At 41.3% G+C, this 26,203-nt stretch overlaps 2 protein-coding genes across 5 annotated transcripts in view; one reads left to right on the top strand and one right to left on the bottom strand.

Moving 5' to 3' along the window:
• LOC129712486 (protein PALS2-like) overlaps positions 1-18,956 on the top strand; it is a 94,889-nt gene extending 75,933 nt beyond the window's left edge. For all 4 annotated transcript variants that reach the window (XM_055660962.1, XM_055660976.1, XM_055660955.1 and 1 more), the window contains exons 5-13: positions 215-367; positions 3,283-3,510; positions 5,022-5,153; positions 5,955-6,063; positions 6,169-6,237; positions 14,351-14,512; positions 16,661-16,863; positions 17,914-18,042; positions 18,413-18,956. In XM_055660962.1, coding sequence (XP_055516937.1) covers positions 215-367; positions 3,283-3,510; positions 5,022-5,153; positions 5,955-6,063; positions 6,169-6,237; positions 14,351-14,512; positions 16,661-16,863; positions 17,914-18,042; positions 18,413-18,589 — 1,362 coding nt within the window. In that variant the 3' untranslated portion in view covers positions 18,590-18,956. The remainder of the gene's footprint in view (positions 1-214; positions 368-3,282; positions 3,511-5,021; positions 5,154-5,954; positions 6,064-6,168; positions 6,238-14,350; positions 14,513-16,660; positions 16,864-17,913; positions 18,043-18,412) is intronic.
• A 265-nt stretch (positions 18,957-19,221) lies between these two features.
• Positions 19,222-26,203, bottom strand: part of pex1 (peroxisomal biogenesis factor 1) — a 68,064-nt gene continuing 61,082 nt past the window's right edge. Inside the window, exon 24 of the mRNA XM_055660954.1 lies at positions 19,222-24,312. Within this exon, the coding sequence (XP_055516929.1) occupies positions 24,231-24,312 (82 nt within the window). The 3' untranslated portion in view covers positions 19,222-24,230. The remainder of the gene's footprint in view (positions 24,313-26,203) is intronic.

The following is a 26,203-nucleotide window of genomic DNA, read 5'->3' as shown; positions in this document are numbered from 1 at the left end:
AGAAGTATATGTTTAAACACAGCATCTGGTGTCCAATATTTGAGCAAGCTTTTGTTGAATAATTGAGGCAGTGTTATCCATTGATGTTGGGTATGATCACAGAATGTACCATTAAGTACCAAATGAAGCACCATTGCACCATTGAGAATGAAGTTGAAACATGGAAATGTTTTTGAGACCGCCTTGCATTAAGGTTTTCTGTAAATGTTTCCAGTCACTTTTGGAAGCCCATGATTTGGTCGCCTCAAAGTGTTATGAAACGCCACCCTCAAGCCCCAGTCTGCTAAATGATGCCTTCAGTGGCCAGACGGCATCCGGTGATGCTGTTCGCATAATTGGAATTCAGAAGAAAGCCAGTGAGCCCTTGGTAAGCCTTTTTTTGGTGAGATATGATAGTTGACTGTTTGCTGTCTATGTATTTAGAATATTTGTGAAGATGTAATTATTTCAGTTGCATTGGGTCTGGCAGCTCTTCCAACGTATACTGGATTTGAATTGGGAAAGCCAGTGAACATAAAGCTTGAAGAACTGTAATCTGGAACATTTGATGCTTGGCTTGAAGCATCGCTGGCAAAGCCAACTTAGTTAAAGGAAAATCATTTTGAAGGGTTATATTCATTATTTTCCCTCCTCCTTTCAATCTAAATGTCATCTGTATAAAACAAAACTACAAGGATTTGGCTGCGATAGCCATTCCCCTTCAAACTTGTTAGATAATTATAAATACCTGTTAATCTTAATTAGCATAAATGTGGTTTAAGTGCAATCTCTACTTCTCTGGTTGTGATCAATAAGTGAGTTCGGTATCCCGACTGTGCATGCCCAGGTCATAGGTCATTGGAGACAAACATCAGCAGCTGAATTCCTGCGTGTATACAGACCCGTGTTTCATCCGTAGTCAGGATCGCACCGGGTCTCCGGCGCTACAAGCACTATTGAATTGCTACTGGAGTTAGCGACACTAGTTCTCCCTTTTTCACTGGTCCATGCAGAATTCTCAGCAGTGACGACAATCTAATGAATGACGGTCCAGTCCCCCTCAGCCTGGCTGTATGGGTTCCATTCTCACTCGGGCTGCCCTCCCGGGTTATACAGGGTTATTATACAGGGGAGAACCACGCACCCCTCTCCTGCATAACCCCAGGGGGCAGATTTGTGCGCAGAGTCTCACTACCGTCCCCTCCCGAGTGTCCCATCCCTGTCCGGGGGTGGCCGGAGATGTCCGGGGTGACCCTGGACTGATGGGACACCAGCCCGGAGCAGTGGCGGCCCCAGGCTTACAGCCAATGCGTAGAAGAAGCGCAACTCCAGCTCAAACTCTGCTCCAACTCCTGAGGAACCCGTTCCCCGACGGGCCGGGGACAGTCAGTTGCACCTCTTGCCTTATCCAGTGGCTGTTGGTTAACCCCCTCGGTGCCGCTGAAAGCCAAGCACCAGTCATCAACGGGGATACACACAAAATGCTGCAGTAACTCAGCGGGTCAGCAACATCTCTGGAGAAGGATCTCGACCCGAAACATCATCTATTCCTTTTCTCCAAAGATGCTGCCTGTCCCGCTGAGTTACTCCAGCACGTTGTGTCTACCTTCAGTGTAAACCAGCATCTGCATTTCCTACCTGTCCGCAGGTAAAGGCAGGGGAAAGATGGGGAGAGAGGAACTCGCTATTGCGGTTTCACTGCAGGTCCCAGCCACCCCATCTCCGCAAGAGATCCCCAGCGCAAGGACAATCCTTCCATCCCCCAACCCCTGGACTGGAGGGAGGGACTGGGGGACATTGCCCGCCTCTGCAACCAACGTGCAAACCCCGGCACTCCCCGCGGAATGTTAAACTAAACACATTTGTGAGCAAAACACAAACACGCACCTTTCACCCCCTTCTTTCCCCCCCCCCCCCCCCCCCCCCCCCACCTCGCACCATCTCTCCGCCTGTCCAGTCTCTCCCCCTGTCTCCCACTCGCATCTGCCCCCTCTCTCGTTGTTACATCCCGCTCTCCCGCTTCCTGGCACCCCCGTTCGCTTTTTCTTTTTCTAATGAACTTTGACAAATCCCATGACTCCTTGCATTTTTTGGAATACCGAACTCGCTTATTAAATCAGCTGTGAATTGTGTGGTATCGACATTCTGATTTCTCTTGATTGCTTCTTGATGACCACAAGCCATCAGGAGGAGACAGATATGAGGAAACAGTTTAAAATTTTGGGTCCAGATATGTTCTTTAGAATTGTAATTGTAATTGTAATTTATTTTATTTTATTTAGGGGACAGTGCATATTAATAAACATTTACATGTAATACGCAAGATTGTAGCCAGTAGCTAATTTCCATCTTTAGTCCCTCTGGTAAACAAGGTAAACACATCACAACACAATCAAATCAATAAGAGAAGAGACAAAACAAACATCAAAAACAAAACAAAACAAACAATAAAGTAACAATAGTAACCATGTTTTTAGATGTTTGGTAAATGAGGTAAGGGTGGCAGATCCCGTATGACGCATGTTATCGCGTTCCAGGTCTGCAACGCTCGATATGAAAATACTGACTGCCCAAAGACACTTTTCCTAAACGGGACTATACAATCACCCCTTGAGGCTGCTCTTGTCGACCTATTTGTGTTTTTCTTTATGAAGTCCTTTAACGGAGGTGGGGCTAGTAAACGCGAATGTAAACACCCTGGCATACTTTAAAATTAAAATAATACCAATTTAAAAGGAACTTTTCTTTAGAAGTTGTTGAAGGGAAAGTGATTTTTTTATTTTCCCGTTCTGTTTCTAATTTATAAAAAAAATCAGTAAAGAATGAGGAGAATAAGTTATAGATTATTTTTTTAAAAGACACAGATTTTTATTGAATGGAAAGGAGTGTTTTTATTTGGTACTATAGTAATTTATTTTATATGTTTTAATTTTAATGGGGATTATTCTGGTCTCTGATGCAATGCAATTCTCCACTCTCCAGAAAAATGGAGGGGAAAAAGATATCACGACACAATACATTTTTGAGTTTGCCTCTGTTTTGTCCCATTTCAGTCATGATGTTGTTAAAGGATTGGTATGAATAGACTTTGATTCCATGAGTAATCATTGTAGAAAAATAATTACTTTCAGATATATACTGAAAGAAAAAATCTTAGCACTACTATTGTACAGTATCTTCATATATTTCAGTGATACATTTCGCAAATATTTTTTGTCCACAATTCCTTTTCCTTGATGGATGCATTTGTGCTGAGTAAGCAAAGGCATCTAATCAACTACAATAATTTTACTCATTTTGTAGGGTGTTACCTTTAGGGTGGAGAATGGCGAGTTGGTAATTGCAAGGATTCTTCATGGTGGCATGATTGACCGGCAAGGTCTTCTCCATGTGGGGGATATCATTAAGGAAGTCAATGGAACTGAAGTTGGGTCTGACCCAAAAGTACTGCAAGAAATGTTGATGGATTGCAGTGGTGGAATTTCGTTTAAAATTTTGCCCAGCTACAAAGAAACTCCTTTGCCCTTACAGGTAAGTGATGTTGCTTGATAGTATAAAAATAACTGTGTGAACACTTGGAAGGATTTAACATATTATTCTCTAGCAAATGATTTGTTTTTGATCATTAGAATTTGTGCTTAGTTACATCATAAAAATTGTACTCAGAATAATCTTTTGAACACCATGTTTGATTCTGGCAACTTCTTTGTACTCATTCACTAATTAATGGTGAATGTTTGTACTACCGGAGAAAATGGTGTCACACCAAGACTTCAGGTAATGCTCATGGTTTGTGGCTGGGTTCTCTTTGTTCCTTGGCAGGTATTTGTTTGTCTTTGTTGCCATTGATGTTTTCCTGGTCCAGAATATTCACTGGCTTTTTTCACCGTGTCATCACCTGATTGTGATTGTGTACTTTAAATATCCCTAGTAATAAACCTAGTAAAATGTTGGTGTGTGTCAACATTGTAAAATGCTACTAATTATTTTGTTAAATACGGAACGATTTTCTTGCAGTTTATAGTTGTGTTTATGTCACCTTTTAATAGCGTAGTTCTTGAAGTTTATTTATTAGATAGATAATTATACTCCGGGCCAGATTCAGCTTAGTCCTACATTCCTCTTCCCTGTACCGGCAAACCCAATAGAACACCAGTGATTAGGAGTCTGCAACCACCCTAGTCTAAGCAAATATATATGCTCATTCTATGTGGTGTGTTGGTTACCTGCTACCATCAAGCCTGGTTCCACCTCCATTGTTGCCTGTGACCAGTCCAACTGACCCTGAAAAATGTGACAGGTAGACTAGTGAGAGGAGAATGTGCAAAAGCACAAATATTTAGAGGGAACCATGCACAATAAAGCAGAGTTTGCGTATTGATGTTGATCCAGAACTATATGAAAATCAGTTTGCATCGGTAGCTGGAAGCGGCATTATTCATGATTTTGCTCTTGGTAATGAACTTGGCAATTTAATCCAATGTAGCTCTCTGACTGTAGGATCTGATCCACCTCCATCATTTTTTAGTATCTCTAGTTTATTTGGTGAGATCCTCTTCATTGGTGTGCTTTAATTTTTATGAATCCACTATCATTCTGTTTTAGTACTGTGATATTCAATCTTTAGACATGGAAAACATAATTAAGCAGTAATTAAAGATCACCACCACCACCTCATGAAGAATTGGGGATTGGCAAAAAATGGCCTTGCTGGCAACTCTGGAATTTAGAAGATTGAAAGATTCCAAAAAAAATCATTTAAAAAAAGTTGTCTCTCAGCTATTGTTGACTTTCCTGTCATTCGCACCGCATCTCCATTCTCTGCAATTTAGCCCTGTTTAATTCCTAATTTTCACCTTTCTAATGAAAGCTATCAGTATTGATTCTGTCTCCACGGGTACTGTCTGACCAACTGAGTACTCCCAGCATTCTCTGTTCTTAATGATTCCTTCAGAAACCCTGGGATATAGTTTGACTCACCAGTTTTGTGGAACTAAAGTTTGCATCGTGTTAGAATATAATCTTATCACAATCCCTTGCAGGTCTTTGTGAAATGCCATATTGATTACAATCCAGCCAATGACAGTTTGATCCCATGCAAAGATGCAGGATTGAAGTTTTCCAGAGGAGACATCCTTCAAGTTGTGAATCGAGAAGATCTCAACTGGTGGCAGGTTGGCTCAAATTTTACTTCGTTGCGGTAGAGGAATTTAAAAAAAAATTCTAATTCTAAAGCATTGAACCAAACATTTAATTTTCTATTAATTCTCCACATAAAATGTACCGAGTTACTTGAAACACAATAATAAAAAACAAATTCAATAGAACTAAGAACCACTACAATATGTACTGACTGGGATTGTCAATGGACTATCTGTAGCAATTACGAGCACAGGTGAAACAGCCATGCTTAGAATTGCATTTGTAATTCAGGATCCTAACCATTTTCTCCAGAGATACTGCCCCACCCGCTGAGTTACTCCAGCACTTTGCGTCTTTCCAGGATTAATTATCCTCTTTCAAACTTTAAACAAAAACCTTTTCGGCACATGCTCCTTGGCTCCAGCACCATTATGCAGTAAGGATGTGCTTGGAAAGATCAAGGGTATTACCCTGTTGTAAGTTAAGGTGAACACTGTGGGCATCACAGTGGCCCAGCATCATAGCACAGCATGCAGCCTGAAGAGCCATGGCCTCGCAGCTCCAGTGACTTGAATTCAGTCTCAGCCTCCAATGCTGCCAGTGAAAAATTGGCATGTTCTCCCTGTGACTGCATGTATTTGCCCCCTTTTCTCTCAGTGTAAATTGCTCTTAATGTGCGTGTGTGGTAAAATCTGGAGAGAATTGGTTGGAATGTGGGAAGAACAAAAAATGTGATTAGTTTAATTGAGTGTGATAATGGGTGCTGTGTGACTCTCTGACTAGTAATGCTACGACTTGCACAAAATAATTGGAGCAGTTGTGTTTCATTTCAGGCTTTCCATATGAAGGGAGGAGAGAGTGCGGGCCTAATTCCCAGCCAGATGTTAGAAGAAAAGAGAAAAGCCTTTGTTAAACGAGACTGGGATCTTTCACGGTCATCTGGTGAGCTATTCAATGTTTTTTGAGGTTGATATGAAGTGTTTCTGAACGCTCGTGGATATAATAGAAATTCATTCATTATCTCATTCTGGTTCAATCTTTTACCAGGACCATTGTGTGGAATAATATCTGGTAAAAAGAAGAAAAAAATGATGTATCTCACGACAAAAAATGCAGGTAAATAGATGAAGGTTATATGTATTATCCTAGAGAGGATTGGCTGACTTGTAGGATGCAATGAGTCGGGACAAGAGGTTGATTTTCAGGCTGGCATCCATTGAGGTGCCACAAGGGTCAGTGCTGGCACCATATATGTTTGCAGAATGTAACACTTTAGAGGAAGGAAGTGAATGAACTAGAACTATATTTGCAATTTCAATAGAAGTAGGTGGAAAGACGAACTGTGAGCAGGATGCAGTCAGTTCACTGGGAGATATTAATGTGTTAAGTGAATGAGGCAAAATTTGCCAAGTGCAGCAAAATGTGAAGTGCCGTGCTTTGGACAGAAGAATGATATAAATGTTTATTATTTAAATCGAGAATACTGCTGAAAATTACAGCACAAAGGGATTTGGGATCCTTGTATGCAAAACTTGAAGCTAGCAGCCAGGTGCAGCAGGTCATCAGGAAAGCAAGTGGAATGCTGCTTTTAATTAAATCGGGTTAGGATGCGAAATTTGGGAAGTCTTACAATAATTGTACAAAATACTAATGAAGCCACATGTAGAGTTTAGTTCCCCTTATTTAAGGAAAGTTATTATTTCTTCTACCACCTAATTTCTTTCTGTTTCACACCATCATCACTTGGGCGTACTATTTCTAAATCCAGGATTCGTTACCCAGTGGCATGGTGGATGTACCTTCACCTCAGGCAATTAAACATGGGCAATGATTGCCTTCTGTATACCCATATCCTGAAATTAGAATAAAATAATTATTGCCCACTATTTTTGTTCAGGATGAATGGTGGCAGGACATCTTGAACCACTGAAGTCTATGATGTTCCCATACAGCTGTTATTGGTATCTTCTTATTTGTAGCAGTTAATTCCATTAAGTGAGTTGACAGATGGGACTTAGACCATAGGACTGAGGTTAAAAGCAGGTCAGATTGGATAAGGATGACAATGTACCATCCCCAATGAAATTCGAGAAGGGTCTTTTTAAGACATTGCATTCATCAGTTTTAATGTACTGAAACAAGCCTTTTGTATCCTAATTTTTATTTAAGATTTGGTGCGTTGAAGGGCCTATTTCTGTGCTGTGTGATTCTGATTTTGTTAACTACAACCAAGTACCCTAACGACCACAGTGATACTTGAATGTGTCTTACTTATACATTAGTTCAGGTCTTTGGCAATTGATTAACAACATTTCCTCAGTACAGTTCCAATGAGATCGAAGAAGCACATTTGCAAAGTACATGTTATCGAAATAAAATGCAAAAAAAGCACTTCATGATGCGGTCTCATGATTATGTATTGTGCGTCTTTCAGCACACAAAAATGTTTATTGGAGTGCAACGGTAAATCCAGAACAGACACATCTAAGGCACCAAACTTGTAAGTTTGCTTTTGTACTTGATGTTCAATGTGCTCAGGTGGTGCAGAATACATATCAGTAAAGCACAAAGGAGGTTCAACTGTAAGGCAATGTGGAGCCCACCCATTTTAGACAAGGTGTTTAATGTGTGACAAATCCAAGGAAAGTACAGGGGGTGCACTAGCCACTATACATGTTCTTTATTGGTTCACTAAAACCTTTGACTCCATTAAGCAGAAGGGACTGTGGAACATCCTCCTCAAATTCAGCTAACCACAGAAATTCAGCACCACTTTGCATTTAAATTTAAAATTTTTTAAATGATAAAATAAAAACATTTGGTATAATGCAAGCTATGATATTAACCAGCAGGTCTAAAATAAAGCCAATCTCGGTGAAGAAGAGCTCCACACAATTGTTGACTTGTTCGCTGAAGTGTACAGGAGGATGGGCCATAGACTTAACTCTTGCAAGACAAAGGTCTTCTATCAAACTGCCATTGCTGAATAATACTGCTTTCTCCCAATAACTTGGCAAGACCCTGGAAAATGTGGACCACTCCTTTTACCATTCAACCACCGTTTGGCAAAGGCAGATATCATTGATGAAATCCCTCACCTCCTTCAATATGCCAGTACAGCCCATGACCAATTGAGGAAAAGCTATTTGAACATCAAGACTTCTGAACTCATAGTGTACCAGGTGGCAGTGATCTCTGCTCTTCTATGTGCTTTAAAGACATGGACTATCCACAGCAGGCAAGTTGAGGCACTTGAAGACACAAGGAACTGCAGATGTTGGTTTACTAAAAAAAGACACATACTGCTGGAGTAGCTCTGCGGGTGGGGAGAATGGGGGAAGGTGACGTTTTGTGTTGGGACTCTTCCTCAAACTGATTTTGGTAGGCAAGTGAAAACTGGTATAGAGGTGGGGGCAGATCGAAGCCTGTCAAGTAACAGGTGGATACAGGTGAGGGGGCTTTGAGTGGCAAATGGATAAAGGCCAGAGACAAGAAGTGTGAGATAAGGAAATAAGAATAGAAGATGTGCGAATTGTGAAGCCGGAGTAAGGAATATACGGTAGGTGGAAGAGAAGAAATGGGTGCAAATCCTGTTGGGTGTTTGTGTTTGTAGGTTAGTTACCTGGAGGGTATAAACTTAAGGTACAAGGGGAAAAGTTTTAAAAGGGACCTTTTAACATGCATCTTTTTCACCTAGTGGGAGGTGCGTGTAGAACAGAGACGTGTCATCAAGGTAGGCAGGGTAGGCACTGCCTACCCTGACTAAAATTATAAAATGGTAATAACTAAATATAAATATTAAAGGCATGGGAGAATTGTGCCTATCTAAGAGATCGATCTCTTAGGTAGGTATAATTCTCCGAGCCTTTCATCCGCAGCGCTTGTAACCCTTGAAGGTCTGTGCAGCCCACGTGCCGTCAGTGCTGCTTCGAGCCGTCAATTTCAAGGGTGCTGAAGGCAGCAGAAATTCTGCCTTTGCAGCACTGTGCTTGCGCAGCGCTAGTTTCTTGGCGGGGTTTTCAAATATGGATTGGCATTATTTTAAGTATCTTAGGAAACAAAGAGAGAAGAATGGAGTTTGTGTACCAATAATGTGGTAAGTACATTTTGTGTTTATGTTTTTAAATACCGTATTTTCCGGGGTGTGGGGGTGGGGGGTGAGCTCCTATCACAGCGTTTGGGGAGTCTGGCCCGGGGTAAGGTTGCGGGGAGGGCACTAATGTTGTGAAGGGGGGGTCGGGATTATGCCACTTACGACGCTCCTTGCACTAAGGCGTGCAATGCCACCGCATTGAGGCCGCGGGGAGAAGTAGCTCGAGTCGCTGTGAGCGGCTGCCGGGCCGGACAGCGGAACCAGCCGCCACCTTGGCTCCTTCAGCCGGCACCCGTTCACCTGTTCACCTCTGGCAGCTCGCCGTCTAAAAACCCCTCCCCTGCCGCTCGCTGGCCTCACTCTTGTCAGGTTGAGGTTGAGGTTACTCGGCTGTGGAAATTTAAGGATTTGCAGGAAGCCGCTGACATGAGTGAGCGGCAGGTGAGAGGTGTTTAGACGGAGAGCACTGCCTGAAGTGAGCGGGCCGGCAGAAGGCGCTGAAGTGGCGGCCAATTCTGCTGTCGGCTCCCGGCGGCCGCTCGCAGCTCCCCAAGCTGCTTCTATCCCCGTCTACAATGCGGTGGCGCCCGGAGCGCCGCAGCAGCGGTGAGTGAGTGAGTTACTGGCATTATCCACGACCCCCTCCTTCTCAATGCTCCTGCCCTCCCCGCAACTTTACCCCTGGCACAGACTCTCCACACGCTGTGAAAGGAACTGTCCCCCAAATTGTCCCTTGAACAAGTGTTGTCATTCAATAAGATGACAACTGATTCAACTTTTCCCTGTACTCCTGTTTTTCCCACCATCTCTCCACCTGCCATCACCCTTCACACACCACTCATTCATTAATTCAGAATAAAGGAGACTTGGAAGCCTTGGGCAAATTAAATCGTTACTGTCTTTATTTTTATTGTTTATTTTTACGGTGAGAACAATCTGCGCATGCAGGAAGCAAAGAGTAGGAGTGAACGGGCCCTTTTCAGAATGGCAGGCAGTGGCGAGTGGAGTGCCGCAAGGCTCGGTATTGGGACCGCAACTCTTTACCATATATATTAATGATTTGGAAGAGGGAATTAGCAACATTAGCAAGTTTGCGGATGACACAAAGTTTGGTGGCAGTGTGAACTGTGAAGAGGATGTTAGGAGGTTGCAGGATGACCTGGACAGGTTGAGTCAGTGGGCAGATACGTGGCAGATGCAGTATAATATAGATAAATGTGAGGTTATCCACTTTGGTGGCAATAACAAGGGGGCAGATTATTATCTGAATGGGGTTAGGTTAGGTAAGGGGGAGGTACAGCGAGACCTGGGCGTCCTTGTACACCGGTCACTGAAAGTTGGCGTGCAGGTACAGTAGGCAGTGAAGAAAGCTAATGGAATGTTGGCCTTCATAACAAGAGGATTTCAGTATAGGAGTAGAGAGGTTCTTCTGCAGTTGTATAGAGCTCTTGTAAGACCACATCTGGAGTATTGCGTACAGTTTTGGTCTCCTAATTTGTGGAAGGACATCCTTGTGATTGAGGCAGTGCAGCGTAGGTTCACAAGATTGATCCCTGGGATGGCGGGACTGTCATATGAGGAAAGATTGAAAAGACTAGGCTTGTATTCACTGGAGTTTAGAAGGATGAGGGGAGATCTTATAGAAACATAAAATTATAAAAGGACTGGACAAGCGAGATGCAGGAAAAATGTTCCCAATGTTGGGCGAGTCCAGAACCAGGGGCCACAGTCTTAGAATAAAGGGGAGGCCATTTAAGACTGAGGTGAGAAAAAACGTTTTTCACCCAGAGAGTTGTGAATTTGTGGAATTCCCTGCCACAGAGGGCAGTGGAGACCAAATCACTGGATGGATTTAAGAGAGAGTTAGATAGAGCTCTAGGGACTAGTGGTATCAAGGGATATGGGGAGAAGGCAGGCATGGGTTATTGATAGGGGACGATCAGCCATGACCACAATGAGTGGCGGTGCTGGCTCGAAGGGCCGAATGGCCTCCTCCTGCACCTATTTTCTATGTTTCTATCCCCGTTGTGACGCGAGTCATGGCAACCCTCCATCAACTATGCCTCGCCATCCTTCTTCCTACCCCTATCCTCCTCCATTCACCCTCATTACCCGGAAGTGGCGGCGCTGCCCTAGCAGCTGCGGCTCGCCTGCAGTCCGTTTGTTTTTCTTTTTTTTTGCTTTCTCGTCCCGTTGTCAGTTTGTTTCAGTTTTATTTTAGTTGTGTATGTGTGGGGGGGGGGGAGAAACTGTTTCAGTCTCTTCCTTCGGGGGGGATGCAACCTTTTCTTGTCGTATCCTCCGTTTCCGTCTGCGCTGAGGCCTAATGGCGGAGCTGGCGGCCTCCAACTGAGACCGACCTCGAGGCTCCGGAGGTAGAGCCAGCCAGGACTTACCAACGCGAGGCTGTGGTGATGTTGCGGCGGCGGCGACCCGAATTCGGAGGTTCGGCCGCGGGTCCAGTGGACGACATCGTCGGGAACTCGCAGGTCACAGGTTGGTGACTTGTTTTTCCGGAGCTCCCGCAACAACAGCTTTGTCCGCTGGACTGGAGGGTGGCAGCTTCGACCGCCCCGGGCCGCGGAGTTTGAACCGGCCCGTTTGCGGAGCTCGGATTCAGCCGTGAGACTTAGCATCACCCGGCGGAGTCACAACATTGGACGCCTGGATCACCTCAAGAGGGAGAACAAGGAGGGAAGAGACAAGGACTTTGACTTTTGCCTTCCATCACAGTGAGGAGGTGCCTGGTGGACTCATGTGGTGGATGTTAATCTGTGTTCATTGTGTGTTTGGTTATTTTATTCTATGCTATGATTGCAAGGCACGAAATTTCGTTCAGACTGAAAAGTCTGAATGACCATAAAGGATACTTGACTTGACTTGACTTGATCCCCCAGCACTCCCTCCCCCTCCTCTTCAGCCTCCCTCTTCTTTCCCCTCTCCTCCCCTCCCTCACTCCCTCCCTCACCTCTCCTCCCTCACCTCTCCTCCCTCTCCTTTCCCCTACCCTCAGTCACTCCTTCCATAACCCCTCTCTCCTCCCGACCCCCCTCCTCTCCCTCTATCTCCTCACCTCCCCCATCTTTAAAATAACCTAAACACAATGTTAGTTGTTAATGAAAACGGAAGAACTTGATTAAAACTGGGTTTTTTTTAATCGCGATTTTTTTTTAAATGTAAATGAGATTCGTGATCCCATTGTGACATCATTGTGACGTCGAACGCGGCTGACGGGCAGGGCAAGTGGAAAAGTGGTTTGAAAGGTGATTTTTGTAACGTTTTAAATGTCAATAACGTAAAATATAACATCAATTCGAACAAAACTTGTTTCATTTACATCCTTGGACAATGGTGAGTAAGGTGGGCCAAAGATTGTAGCGCTATCGTGTACCGTTTTGGCGGGGTTTTGGGATAACACACACACACACACACACACACACACACACACACACACACACACACACACACACACACACACACACACACACACACACACACACACACACACACACACACACACACACACACACACACACACACACACACACACACACACACACACACACACACACACACACACAGGCACACACACCGTGTAGTCACACACACCTGCGCAAACCAAGTACTAAACATATTGCCGTATGATCTAGAGTGGAGTAGAGTCCCTCAGGCAGTCAGGCAAGTGGAGTTTGGTTAGCAAAGATCCTATAGGTCTTTGTTTTTCAGGCACCTAGAAGATCCGGGCCAAAGGCCTGTTTCTGTACTCTTATGCCCCTGTCCCACTTAGGAAACCTGTACGGAAACCTCTGGTGACCTTGTGGTCGAAAGTGGTTTCCGTGTAGTCGAGGCTTCTCCTATGTTCCTGCGATTATTTCAACAAAATCAAAACCGGCCTCGACTAAACATAGGTTGCCGTTTGATCTAAGCCAGTGGAGTAGAGTCGCCATTTCCTCACAGGCAGTCGAAGGCAATCTCCTTCGCTGACCGGCCATTACGATTGGCTCATTGGAGTTTTCAGCAACGATCCTGTAGGATCTTTGTTTTTCAGGACCTAGAAGATCCGCCGGAAGGTAAAATGCCTGCTAACTTTATTAAACTTCTTAAAACTGTTTCCACTCCTTCTCCCCACCTTCTCTCTCCCCTTCTCTATCCTTATCTCTCCCCCCCCCGCGCTCTCTAAAGGACTTACCGTGCTCTGTGGCAGCCTCTTCATCGAGCAGACAGTGCTCCTCCGCTGTCCCTGGCCCCCACCTTCACGGTGTGTTTATGTGTGTGTGTGTGCGGTCGGTAGCAAAGATCCTGTAGGATCTTTGGTCAGTAGATGCAGCTCATGTTTCGGTCGAGGTTTTCCAGGCGAGTGACCAAAACCTTTGGCGACTCATGGAAACCTTGGGTGGGGCACGAGGTCACCAGAGGTTTCCCAAGTGGGACAGGGGCATTAGGTTCTGGACCTTAAGTGGTTACCGGTAGTTAAAGTTTTCAATAATTTTTTATTGACCTTTCATTACCTCCAAATATCTCATTGTATCACAGTCAGGTTGTTCACAGCTGGGTCACACAGATAGCATTGATATAAAGAATCAGATTACCTCTTTGTGAAAAATCTAATGGGTAAAGTGAAATGAAAAGGTGGAAGATGAGAGAGATTGAACAAGATAGTGCCAGATAAAAGAGGCTATAAATGGGAGAAATAAGATTGAAGAATAAAGGGCAATCTTGAGGTGTTGTTAATCGGAACAGTGGATGTATTAACTGGTATCAATTAACTCAAATATTGAGTCTGAAAAGCTGCAAAGCGCCCAGTGGAAAAATTAGGTTTTGTTATTAAAGGTTGCATTGACCTACTTTGCTTCATTGTGTTAGGCAAATGTTAGACCTGGAGTATGATATACAAATAACGCAAGGATTAATGAGAAATTAATACCTTGAGTAATTTTATTCAATCTTTTGTTTGTAGCAGCTGATATTGATACCAAGACCTTGCTAATTATAGTTCTTAACTATAATCAGTGATTTTAATTGTATAATGTAGCTTGTTGATTTTAATTTATAATTGAGTGTATGCCCTCTACGTTGCTAGAATTGCAGATTGTGAAGAACATTACTTTTTGTTTGTTTTTGCTGGTTAACATCAAGAATTTGATCGTCATGAAATCATGATTTATGAGGAAGTAGCCAGGATGCCTCCTTTTCAGAGGAAGACTCTGGTGTTGATCGGAGCTCAAGGCGTGGGCCGACGGAGTTTAAAAAACAGGCTCATCGTAATGAACCCCATGCGGTTTGGAACAACAGTCCCGTGTAAGTTTTGTTTTACAACTGCAGGCTTTGATTTTTCTTTGGGAATGTGAATCTTTTTTATATTGCATCAATTTCCCATCACTGTGATCCTGCAGCTTATTTATATATAAAAAAAAGGCAAAACAGAAATTTGTCATATTTAGTGATTTTTCAATAAATTAAAATTTTCATGTTTTAATGTTCACTTCATAGTTGACCGGACTTTTAGAAACAAGTAAATTGATAGAAATCAATAGTCGCAAATAGGAATGTATTATTTTCAAAGATTTTGTAAGTGTAAATGTGCTTTCTTCCTCTCCGGTGCAGACTCTGCAGTTAAACATTCCCCAATGACCATCACCATCTTCCAGTCCCGCCTCAAGACCCATCTCTTCACCTCTGCATACCCTTAGTCCCATGTCCCCCTCCCCTTTGCATCTCTGTCTTACTGCTCTATTTTGTTTTGTTCTTGACTCACCATGTAAAGCGACTATGAGTCCTTGAAAAGCGCTATACAAATAAAATGTATTATTATTATTATTATTATTATTAATGACGCCAGATTTAGACAAAATCAGTGTTAAATTATCACAAAAAAAATGTTTTCTATGGGTTAATCTTTTTCATTATAACACTTCAGGATAATGTTATCATAACTGTGGGAAGTCTCCACTGTCTGCAATTGTAATGTACTGAAATGTAATCACAATAGACGGGCCCAGAGGAGTAAGCAGATAAAGTAGACAGTAGACAGCAGACAAATATGGGGAAGGGGTTGGTACGTTTATCAGGGAACGTGTTGGAAGGAACTGCAAATGGTAATTTAAACTGAAGATAGACATAAAAAGGGGGAGTAACTCAGCAGGTCAGACAGCATCTCTGGGGAAAAGGAATAGGTGACGTTTCCGGTCGAGACCCTTCTTCAGGTCCTTCTGAAAAATATTGCAGACACGAGGACTAATGAGGTTTGGAAGGAATTTAAAATTGCAAATGATCTTGCATCAGAGTTACTGGACTGAGACAATGTAGGTTAGAATAAACCTGATAGATTTGATGAGAGGTGTGGAAGAATAGCTGGTAGAGGAGTAAGCGAGTCTGGGGGTGATAAAGCAGGCAAAAACTTCAGTAGAAGGGATGAGACGAAGGGAACACATTGTTAGTGGAGGTAAAAGTGGTTGGTCTTCCTGATACAGAAATATGGAAAACATTCAGCCGAGGATATTGGCTAGAATGGGGCTTGAAATCAGTGTCAAGGTTGCAGACATCATGGCAGATGGTAAACATGGTGGTTTCAGTTATTCTCAAAGTTAGGTGGAGGAAAGGAATTAACAGGTCATTGCAGGCAGGGTAGAGATGGCAAAGAGTGAGCTGAATGTATTGTTGCTGTATAATGGAGATGAGAGGGCAGAAGAAAAGTGGAGAAAGCAAATGAATAATTCAAAGTCTGGGCAGATGAGAACCTTGGATGTTTAGCTGGGTGTTAGACAGGGAGAAACAGTGAGGACAGCTAAACACCACCATTTCAGTAGGTGAAAGAACTTCACACATTCCTCACGTACAAGAATATTTCAGACTAAAAACATGAAACTGAGGATTTATGATTGTATGCTTATTAAAATAATTGAAGCAATTTTAGCTTTTGTTCTGCCTCTGGCAAAATCATGCAAGTGTTTCGGGTCATCTACTGTTGAAAATATTCATGTCATGGGAGCAGAATTAGGCCATTCGGTCCATTGAGTCTATTCCGCCATTTAATTATGGCTGCTCTTCCTTTCCCTCTCAACCCCATTCTGCTTTCACCCCATAACCCTCGACACCCTTACTCATCAAGAACCTGTCAATCTCTGCCGTAAATATACCCAATGACTTGGCCTCCACAACTGTCTGTGGAAATGAATTCCGCAGAATCACCACCTTCTGACTATTCTACAACTAAAGATACTTGTTAAGAACTTGGAGATATTGAAACAGAATTAGTGTGGGATTAATGTTAATGGGTGTTTGATGGTCTACGCAAACTTGGGACCAAGACGTCTGTTTTTATTATCTCTGACTAATAACTTCTAAAGAAGATCGCTTTTACCATTACTAAGATTCTGCAAAATTGATAAAACCTCTCCTCTGAAATGATTTAAAATATTTGTTGATTAATATTTGTATTCAACGCAGTTACTTCAAGAAAGCCAAGAGATGATGAACAGGACGGACATGCGTACAGATTTGTATTGAGAGCAGAAATGGAAATGGACATAAAAGGAAGCAGATACCTGGAACATGGGGAGTATGAAGGAAACCTCTATGGGACCAAGATTGACTCAATCCATGAAGTTGTTGACACACGACGAATGTGCATTTTGGATATCAATCCACAGGTGAAATAACATGAACGATCAGGATTACATAATTAGCAATGATATTAGCCAAACTTGAGTGTTGAAGGCAACGTAGGAATATGAACCTGGTAATAATATAGTAAACCCTCGTTATAATGGACCATAGTGGGACGGGATGGTATCTGTTCGCTATAACTGAGTGAGATATTATCATTGTAGTTGAAATAAAGAACTGCAGATGATAGTTAATACACGACAAGTGTAGCATCTATTGCGGTTGCAAGGGAAAGTGCCCGGGGAGGGGGTGGTGTGGGAAGGAAGGGATGAATTGACCACCCCAAGAGATGCTTGCAACCGCACGAGATGCTACACTTGTCGTTTTACCTCCCCCCTCGACTCCATTCAAGGACCCAAGCAGTAGTTCCAGGTGCGACAGAGGTTCACCTGCATCTCCTCCAACCTCATCTATTGCATCTGCTGCTTGACGATCGTTTCGCCGAACACCTCCGCTCGGTCCGCAATAACCAACCTGATCTCCCTGTGGCTCAGCACTTCAACTCCCCATCCCATTCTGAATCCGACCTTTCTGTCCCGAGCCTCCACCATGGCCAGAGTGAGCACCACCGGAAATTGGAGGAGCAGCACCTCATATTCCACTTGGGCAGTTTGCACCCTAGCGGCATAAACATTGACTTCTCCAATTTCCAGTTTCCTTGCTGTCTCCTCCCCTTCTCAGCCCTCTGGCTCATCCACTTCCTTTCTCCTTTCTTCTCCCTCCCCCCCACATCAGTCTGAAGAAGGGTTTTGGCCCGAAACATTGCCTATTTCCTTCGCTCCATTGATGCTGCCTCATCCGCTGAGTTTCTTCAGCACTTTTGTCTACCTTTAATTTTCCAGCATCAGCAGTTCCTTCTTAAATCACACCTGACCTAAGTCTCTGTTCACCCAGCTCATTTGGCACGAGGCCCTCTAGTTTGTATGATTTGGGTGATATTAATATATATTTTTCTGAAATGCCTTTTGGTGTGGTCCTATTGTTTATATTGACTATTTTTAAAGCTTTCTTTGATATATTTGCTTTGTTTGCAGGCATTGAAGATACTGAAGACAGCTGAATTTATGCCGTACATTGTGTTTGTTGCTGCTCCTGATTTAGAAACACTTCGTGCTATGCACAAAGCTGTCATTGATGCTGGAATTACAACTAAACTTCTGACAGTAAGGGCTCTTTAAATGTCCACAATTTTTAGCATTAATACTTTCACTTTTTGACTAATGTAGAAAATACTGCTGCTAGTACTCTACTTGCAGTTATTTCAACCAATAATCAAGTAACACTATAGTAATATGTCCCTGAATGTTATTTTTCTACAAATTATTATCAAATTATTAATCTCTGATAATTGAGCTGTAGGCTGTGTTTTTTCTGTAACTCCTTTTAGTCTCTCCTCTTGAAGGGGCATTTCTTGTTTTTGTGGCCTTATTTCTCTATATCTTCCTTCAACTTTTGTCATAATTTTAATGCTTTCCTTAAAATTAATCTTACAAAGGAGATGCATTAATTATTTATGTATTTGTTTATTTGCAGGACACAGACTTGAAAAAGACAGTAGATGAAAGTGCTCGAATCCAGCGAGCGTACAGCCACTACTTTGATTTGACCATTGTCAATGATAACTTGGACAAGGCTTTTCAGAAGTTACATACTGCAATAGAAAAACTCTTTATTGAGCCGCAATGGGTCCCAGTTAATTGGGTATACTAATGCATTGAAGATTATTATTTTTTTGTTTATGTGAATAAGAATTGAATAACAATGTCATATTTGACGACACATCAGATGCAGAAGCAGGGAAGCCCTGCTTTATCTCATGCCTTTATATTCTTTCTAGGTTCTGTTTATAGTACACTATTTTGGCATTTTATATAAATAACTGAAGGGAAAGTGTTCTTATAAATGTAATTTATTTTAATTTTTTTCTAACTTTTTACAGATGGTGTTTGTACCCATACATATCAAGTGAAGGAAAATAGGTTGCAAACAACATCTTATTTGCCTTTGTATCTAGTTTACAGACATGTATTCAAGTCTTAACCTTTTTTGATGCAAAGTAAAATTCTTTTTTTTCAGATTTCAGACTTGCAATTGGTCATAAAATTATTTGTTAAATAAGCACCTATTATATGTTATCAACTGAAGCTTTGCATCAGTTGATATATAGTTTCTGCAACAGTTGCGGATAATGAAATATTGTCACAATGGGTCAAGAGTCAACACAGTTACAGTCTATTCCCAAAGTGTAGTGAATGTTTTTGCTGTTAGATATTTTTAACGAACATGTTAAGTTGATATTCGTTTAAAAAAAACTTAAGAACATGACGGCGTCAACAAGCTAGCTTGACATCTTTTTATTACATTTCATTGTTTCTATCTGCATCATTTAGCTTTACATTGATTATAGGTAACCCTTGTATCTGCTGTGCTGAAAGTATTCACAACACATTACATACTTGAATATACGAAGTTGGCGATGTGTTTCTGGTTTTATACTCTAAGGATGAATGTGTATCACTTATTTTATCCCCACTTTAAAAACATCTTGCATTTGTACAGAGCATTCAGTGTAATAAAATAAGCCAAGAAGCTCATGACAACCTTAAGTGCCGCTATTGGATGTACTAAGGCGCAAGGTAAACAACTTCCAATATCCCAATTGATTTCACCCTAGTCATACAAACTAGAGGGCTTTGTGCCAAAATAAAGGCTAATGCTATTTGCTTCAATATCCATGCACTAGTAATTTCTGCTACTTGGATCTGTGGTGGATTAGTTGACCAGTATCATTTGTCTTCCTGAGATGAAGTAGAAGTAAGCTTGTGAAATTTGAATCCAAGTCGGTATTTTGCTAATTGTGACCCAGAGTGTAAATTGGCTAATAGTGTTCTTGCACTACTAAAAAGTTAAACCAGAGCTTGTGCGTTAATTGAGTTATTTCCAGCCAGTATGATACTGGATCACAAGGATGCTTCTATTGCACCTCATACAAGCTGCCGATCTTTCATTTACTTCATTACTCTAGCTGTTAAACCATGCCCCAGAACCCCCTTGTGTCATGCTGCCTGGTGCAATTCAGAAGTCCTTGAAGTTGCACAGGCTAGAATGATTTTTCACATGCCAATAACTCAATTATTTTCGAAAAATAAGCAATATAAACATAATCTCAAGATGTTTTTAAATTAAATGAAAACTGCCTACATCCATCCTAGTGGCATCAGTTTTTAGTTTCTAGGTGGTTATGTAAACAGATTCCAAACTGCTACACTGGAATAGACTGTGACTTTCTCCGTTCTCAATCTGTATTTGCATAACTCCTTGGCAACATATTTCCCACTAAAATGAAGGCAAGTCAATGTGCAAAAAGGCATGTGTTCCAATAATCAATTTAGAGGTTATTCAGCCATCCTTACGGAGGCTGCATGTAATGTCCTCACTTTGGATAGTTGGATCTTTTGCCAGAGCAGATTGTTATCCTGTTTTTTTAAAATGCAACTGCAGATTTGTTATAAAATGAAAACCTTTTGTACATACTGTGTTGCGACTAGCGTGTTATGTAAGTTATTGCCCATGGCTAAATCTTTAGATATGTGATCAGAAACAGGTAAAAGGATATTGAAACTTTTCATCCTTCCAACAAAGTTTACACAGATAAATATTTTAGTATTTCAGAAATTCCAGTATTTGTATTTTTATGATTTTGTTTTTAGTTGTGATGATGTTAAGCATACCTTGTGTGCTGGAGATAAGAATCGTAACTTAGCTAGATATTTTATCAATGAATTGTGCTAGCAATTATGTTATGGATGAGTTTATTCTGTGTTGATGCATTATTTTCAGAACTACAGTTTTGAATGGTGAAATTGTCGTTTTATATTTTATTGGAAATTTTATGTCCTGGCTTACTGTTTATATGTGTGTGTTTTTCTCCCGCTACTTTCCCCTGTTCCTCCAGGTCATAGTTTTGCTGAGTCTGGAAATCCAGTATTCTCAGCTCAATTTTTTAATATTCATTCAACACATTCCGTGCCCCATGACACTAAACAAAAATAAAAGAGCTAGTTATCTGAGCTGTGAACAAGCTACACATCCTCTTATTCTTCTGGTTATAATTACCACCATATATGGTCAGTTTGCTGATTGGATTGATTTTGGTGCTTGGTTGGAAAGGCAGTCAGTCCTCTTCTGCAAGAAGAGTGAAAGGAGATGATGACAGGTGAAATACAGTTAACACCCAGTGTGAAGTGACTTTAATGTCATTGGTGAACGTTTTTTTGGCTGAATGATGTTAAAGATGTAAAGGAAATTCTACCTCGTAGATGATTAGGTTTGAAAGTATAGCTTTGCAAGGGAAAGGGAAATATTAGAAGTTGTGGTTGTTTGAACAAATGTTTAGCTTTGGGGGGGGTAATTGAGGAAATGCAATGATGTTTCTGTACTTAGGAGCTAGTATACAAAATTGTGTCCAAGAAGATTATTTTCAATGTGACATGTTCTAAAGAATAGACTGATATTGTTGCTAGGGAGATAATAACTGGGGTGAGGATTTGGAATTCTGGTGCCTCTAGTAGGATTGTTCTGTGTAAGGGCAAGTTTAATGTAAGCTAGTCCGGTAAACACCACTATAAGTGATGTTATACAAACATGTTTGGGCAGCAGAAAGGAAAAGCAAGTAAGCAAGGAAAAAGATCAGGAATTTGTGAAGAACATGTCAAAGGATAAATATTGGTCTGGCTGCCAATTGGGATTGATATAAATTATACTTAAAAGTATTGTGAATAAAATGTAAGTTGATGGATTAATAATAGTGTTAGGAAATGTGGCTAGTATTGGAAGTTGAATTATCCGTGTTTCAAAATTGAGGAGGGATAGAATAGGAAAAGGGATGGCAGTGTAGTCTAAGATTATGTACACGACAGAGGCAACAAAATCTTAAGGAACCATCAGAGTAAATACTGGGCTCTCCAACAGTAAAGGGCATGATAGAATAACAGTTGGGTTATTACAGATTCAAAGAATGTGCATATAAATCCCACAGTGGACTGAGAATATAAAATTAGTTTAATGGATAGTCACTGTTAACAATTACCTTGAAGCTGTCAGATTGTAATTACAAATTCAGTTGATGCACTATTCCTATAGTGCTGTAGTTGAATAATGTGTAATACCAAAGAATGCAGAGATTATATTGGCATAAAATTAAAAATGGCAAGAGGGAATAAAATGTATTTACGAAACAATGTATAAATTGCTGAATGAGATGGGAGTCAATAGAAACAAATATAAGTGCATGTTCCTGCACTTTGGGGGTGAAAAAAACCAGTGACAGACGGCTCAGAACATATTATTCTTATGTGAGGGACTGGGAGTATGTATTTCTCTTGGAATACTGGTATATCAATCTCACACAGTAAGTGTATTCTGTAGTTTAATTCTAGCACATTAAGCCCAGGGACCTTCAAAAACCTAGAACTAGATCTAATCAAGGGTATTTCAGTGGGATCATCAGACTTTGTAAGAATAAGGGTACTTAACATTCAAAAGTGAAGGTACTTTATTGAAAAGGTGTGCTTAATGTATTGCAAACCAGAATGGAGATGATTGAGTCCCTTATCATGCACAGTGCATGTCCTGCTACAAGTGATATGCACATAATTTGTGACCTGCACTCTCTTATTTGGAGAAATTATAATGGGAAGTTCTGATAAATAACTTCTGCTGAAAGCAATGCCCACTCTACAGTCGGGGATGGGGAGGAAGTTTTGTGGTTAAATGTCCAGAATCTGCTTGAGGCTTGGGTTGATCAAAACGATCTGGGACGGCTCTGAACTATTTGGAGCCTGCGCTCATTGGCAGAGGGATGGTTAGAGGCAGATTGGTGATTTTGGAAGTGTGTTGGGGCGGTGGACAGCTTCCATTGGGGGCAGTGCTAAGAGTAGATAACACAGTTGGGGGTGTTGACACTCCATAGAGGAGAGTGGGTGCAAAGGATTAAATTGTGACTGGTTCCTACGTGCGTTGCACTATCAAGGGGTTATTGTTATGGGAGTAACTAACATGGTTACTTTGGCGATAAGTTGGACCAATATCCCCAATCAAAATTCACTTGTAGGTAAGTGCAAAATAAATGTTGCTTTGATGTAATTTCTAGGCTATGGTATACCACACACTGATTCTAACGAGGGCAGGTGAGTTCTCCGTGTCCCAAAAATATTTTCCTACCAACCTCCATAAAACATTTGAGGTATTTAAATGTAATGAGAAATAACTGCCATGTTTCTAGGTCACTCTTGGCCATGAAGTACCTTGGGATGACGCAAGATTAACAGCACTGTATAAAATGCAAGTCTTTGTCGTACACTTTTAATTGTTTTAAGAATATATGTACTTGAGATGTTGCTGTACATTCATTGGATTACGAGTCATTAAAATAAAGCAATGTACATCTGGCTTGGCCTCGCCAATTCCTCTGTTAGATAGCAGGGCTGTTTTAACATAGGATGGCAATCCAAGTTTAAATCCTGCCAGAGGTGCGTTTCCTACTGAAGATTTCTATCAGCTTGTACATTGGAGACATTGCAATTTTGGACTGGTTTATGCTGAAAAACACCTACCATACCTATAAACAAGTAAGCCCATACCCATTTTGCTCAGCTTTGGTGACCAGTGTCAAGAAGGCATTCATCACTAAAAGGGATCTGCCTATGTAAATCTCGTGATCAGTGGAAGGAGCTTGTCTGACACTTTGCGTGTGAACAAGAGTACAAGGGGAACATGGGTCGGGTTAAATCACTGATGGCAATTTAAGATCAAGTGCAGTTTAAATGCAGACATTCTTAAGTAGCTTTCAGTTATGTGAATTAATGTTACATGTTTTTTTCATCAGGGTGATACTCCAGACAAATAAATAGAGCAAGAAATAATGTGTAATCTAATGTAAAGTAAATGTTTAAAATTTAGTTTTTTAATGTTTCAATTTGATTTATATATTGAGCAGGACATATGTTTTGCCATATGCAGCTTGCATACCTGCTCGCTCAATAAGAATCATTGCAATATTGAGCTCAGTGGGGTTTTTTTGTACAGCATAGTGAAATTTGTGACAACCAAAGTGAAAAATAATTGGGCAAAACCCCATAAATGCAAAGCATTTAATTAAAAAACTTCAATTAAGTTGAATTACAAGCCCAAAAAACATCTGTTGTGCATAATTACCCTGTGTGGGTGTGTGTAAATAAATCTTGAATTAAAGCAGCAGTGATATTTCAGATTTGGTTTTAGTCCACTTGCAATATGGTCTTGAATAGAGTTAATAGAAAGACTACTTGAGTTCAATTTGAAGAGTAAATTCTTATGCCAAAGTAACTCTTTGTCCAGCCTTGACGAGGACTCCATTCTGCTTGCCAGCTCTAGATTTTCGGAAGTTCTCGTACCTGTTTTTAGAAAAGCAAAATTGAACCATTAAGATTTAGCCTGCAAGAATGTTATTTAGAATTAGAGTGCCTAGTCTTCCAATTAACGCCACAGACAAAATTATAATATGCCTTAGGGCCTCATCTATCACAAGCGACAATGTGAACATGCATGGTTGGATGCATGCTATCTTCCTATTACGTGGCTCCTAAATCAGACAAAGACTTACACAAAACAACAAAAGCTGAAAATCTGGCAACAATGTTGTATTTGAGACCAAATATATCTTGGATCCATGGAGAACCAAAAATGAGGGCAAGCAGACCAGAAAACCAGTAGGCGCTGGTCAGTTGTTGGAATGAGGTTCATAGCAAAGACATCCGTCTGGAATTTGTCAAACAAAAAATCGGGCTGTTTAGCAGGTGTGCCAGTCTCCCTATACTGTGACTAAAACACAATCCAGTGTCTTTGAATCAAAAGGGTGAATACTCTAGTCAGTACAGAATTTAAAACAGCAGATGATTCACTGAATACATTATAAAAGCTTCAATGGATATTACAGCATAAACTTATCAGCATATCTTTAGAGAGATGTTGCCACGGAATACACTATCGCTCACTTGTCCTCTTTAACAGTCCTGAATTTTCAGTTTAACGTTGCTATATTCAATCGCAATATGGAGAAACCAAATGGAAATTGGTGTCGCAGCAGAAGAGTTGTTGCCTTGCAACGCCGGTGACGCAGATTCGATCCCGACTACGGGTGCTGTTCTGTATGGAGTTTGTACGTTCTCCCTGTGACTGCATTGGTTTGCTCCCACACTCCAAAGACGTACAGGTTTGTAGGTTAATTGGCTTGGTACGTGTAAATTGTCCCTACTGTGTGTAGATAGTATTAATGTGCAGGGATCGCTGGTTAGTGCGGATTTGATGGGCTGAAGGGCCTGTTTCCACACTATCTCTAAACTAAACTCTACAGAGCACCTCCGTAGGAGTGATCCTGACCATCCAGTTACCTGCCCCTTCGATTCTCCATCCCACTCGGTCTTGTCTGTGGCCCCCTGCACTGTTGCAATGAGAGCCAACACAAGTGAGGAACAATACCTCATTTTGCATCTGGTCCAGTTGTGGTTTTCTAGAATGGATAGTAAAATTCTCCAACTTCAAGTATCTCATTTTTTTTCATTTGAATCAGCACAGGCAATTTCCGTTAGTTATCCATTTTACGGGATTTTATCTCCCTCATTTAGTATAGCCTGGCCTGCTATTAGACACAAGGAGCACTCTGCTTTAACTGCCACATTAACCCATTTGATCTACCTATCATAATCTTCCCTGGAACTGAACTACCTCTTAATTCTATTTTTCCAGTTCTATTAATGACCAGAGTCTTGTTTGAGTTGAGTTTGAGAGCCTGATGGTTGTGGGGAAGAGCCTATTCCTGAACCTGGATGTTGCAGATTTCAGGCTCCTGTATCTTCTATCTGTCACAGGTCTCAGATCTAAAGCTGTCTGACCTGCTCAGTTTTTCCTACATTGTGTTTTTGGGGACTAGGATTGACTGCATTGTGCCAAAGAGAGTCAAATGATAGTTGCCTGTTCTTATAAACTTCCTACAGCAGTCATATGAATAATTCAATTAGGGTACCTTCAAGATTGATTGGCTGTGGTGAAACTGCTAGATTTTGTATTAACAGAATTATAAACAAAAATGATGTTCATACATGGAGTATTTGGATGATGGGCAGATGGACCGGGTAGGGAGGAACTGGGTGTTTGTGGGAAAGGATCTGTGTGGGGGGGAATAATGAGGGAGAGAGGGACCACGAGGTTACATGATGTTAGAATTCAATGTTTATGCCATTGGGTTGTAGACTACCGAGGAAGAAAATGAGGTGCTGTACTAGTGTG

The sequence above is a fragment of the Leucoraja erinacea genome, chromosome 2 (assembly GCF_028641065.1).
Source record: "Leucoraja erinacea ecotype New England chromosome 2, Leri_hhj_1, whole genome shotgun sequence".
Classification (NCBI taxonomy): Eukaryota; Metazoa; Chordata; class Chondrichthyes; order Rajiformes; family Rajidae; genus Leucoraja; species Leucoraja erinaceus.
The sequence above is the reverse complement of the archived record's forward strand: the minus strand, read 5'-3'. Positions and strand labels throughout refer to the sequence as shown.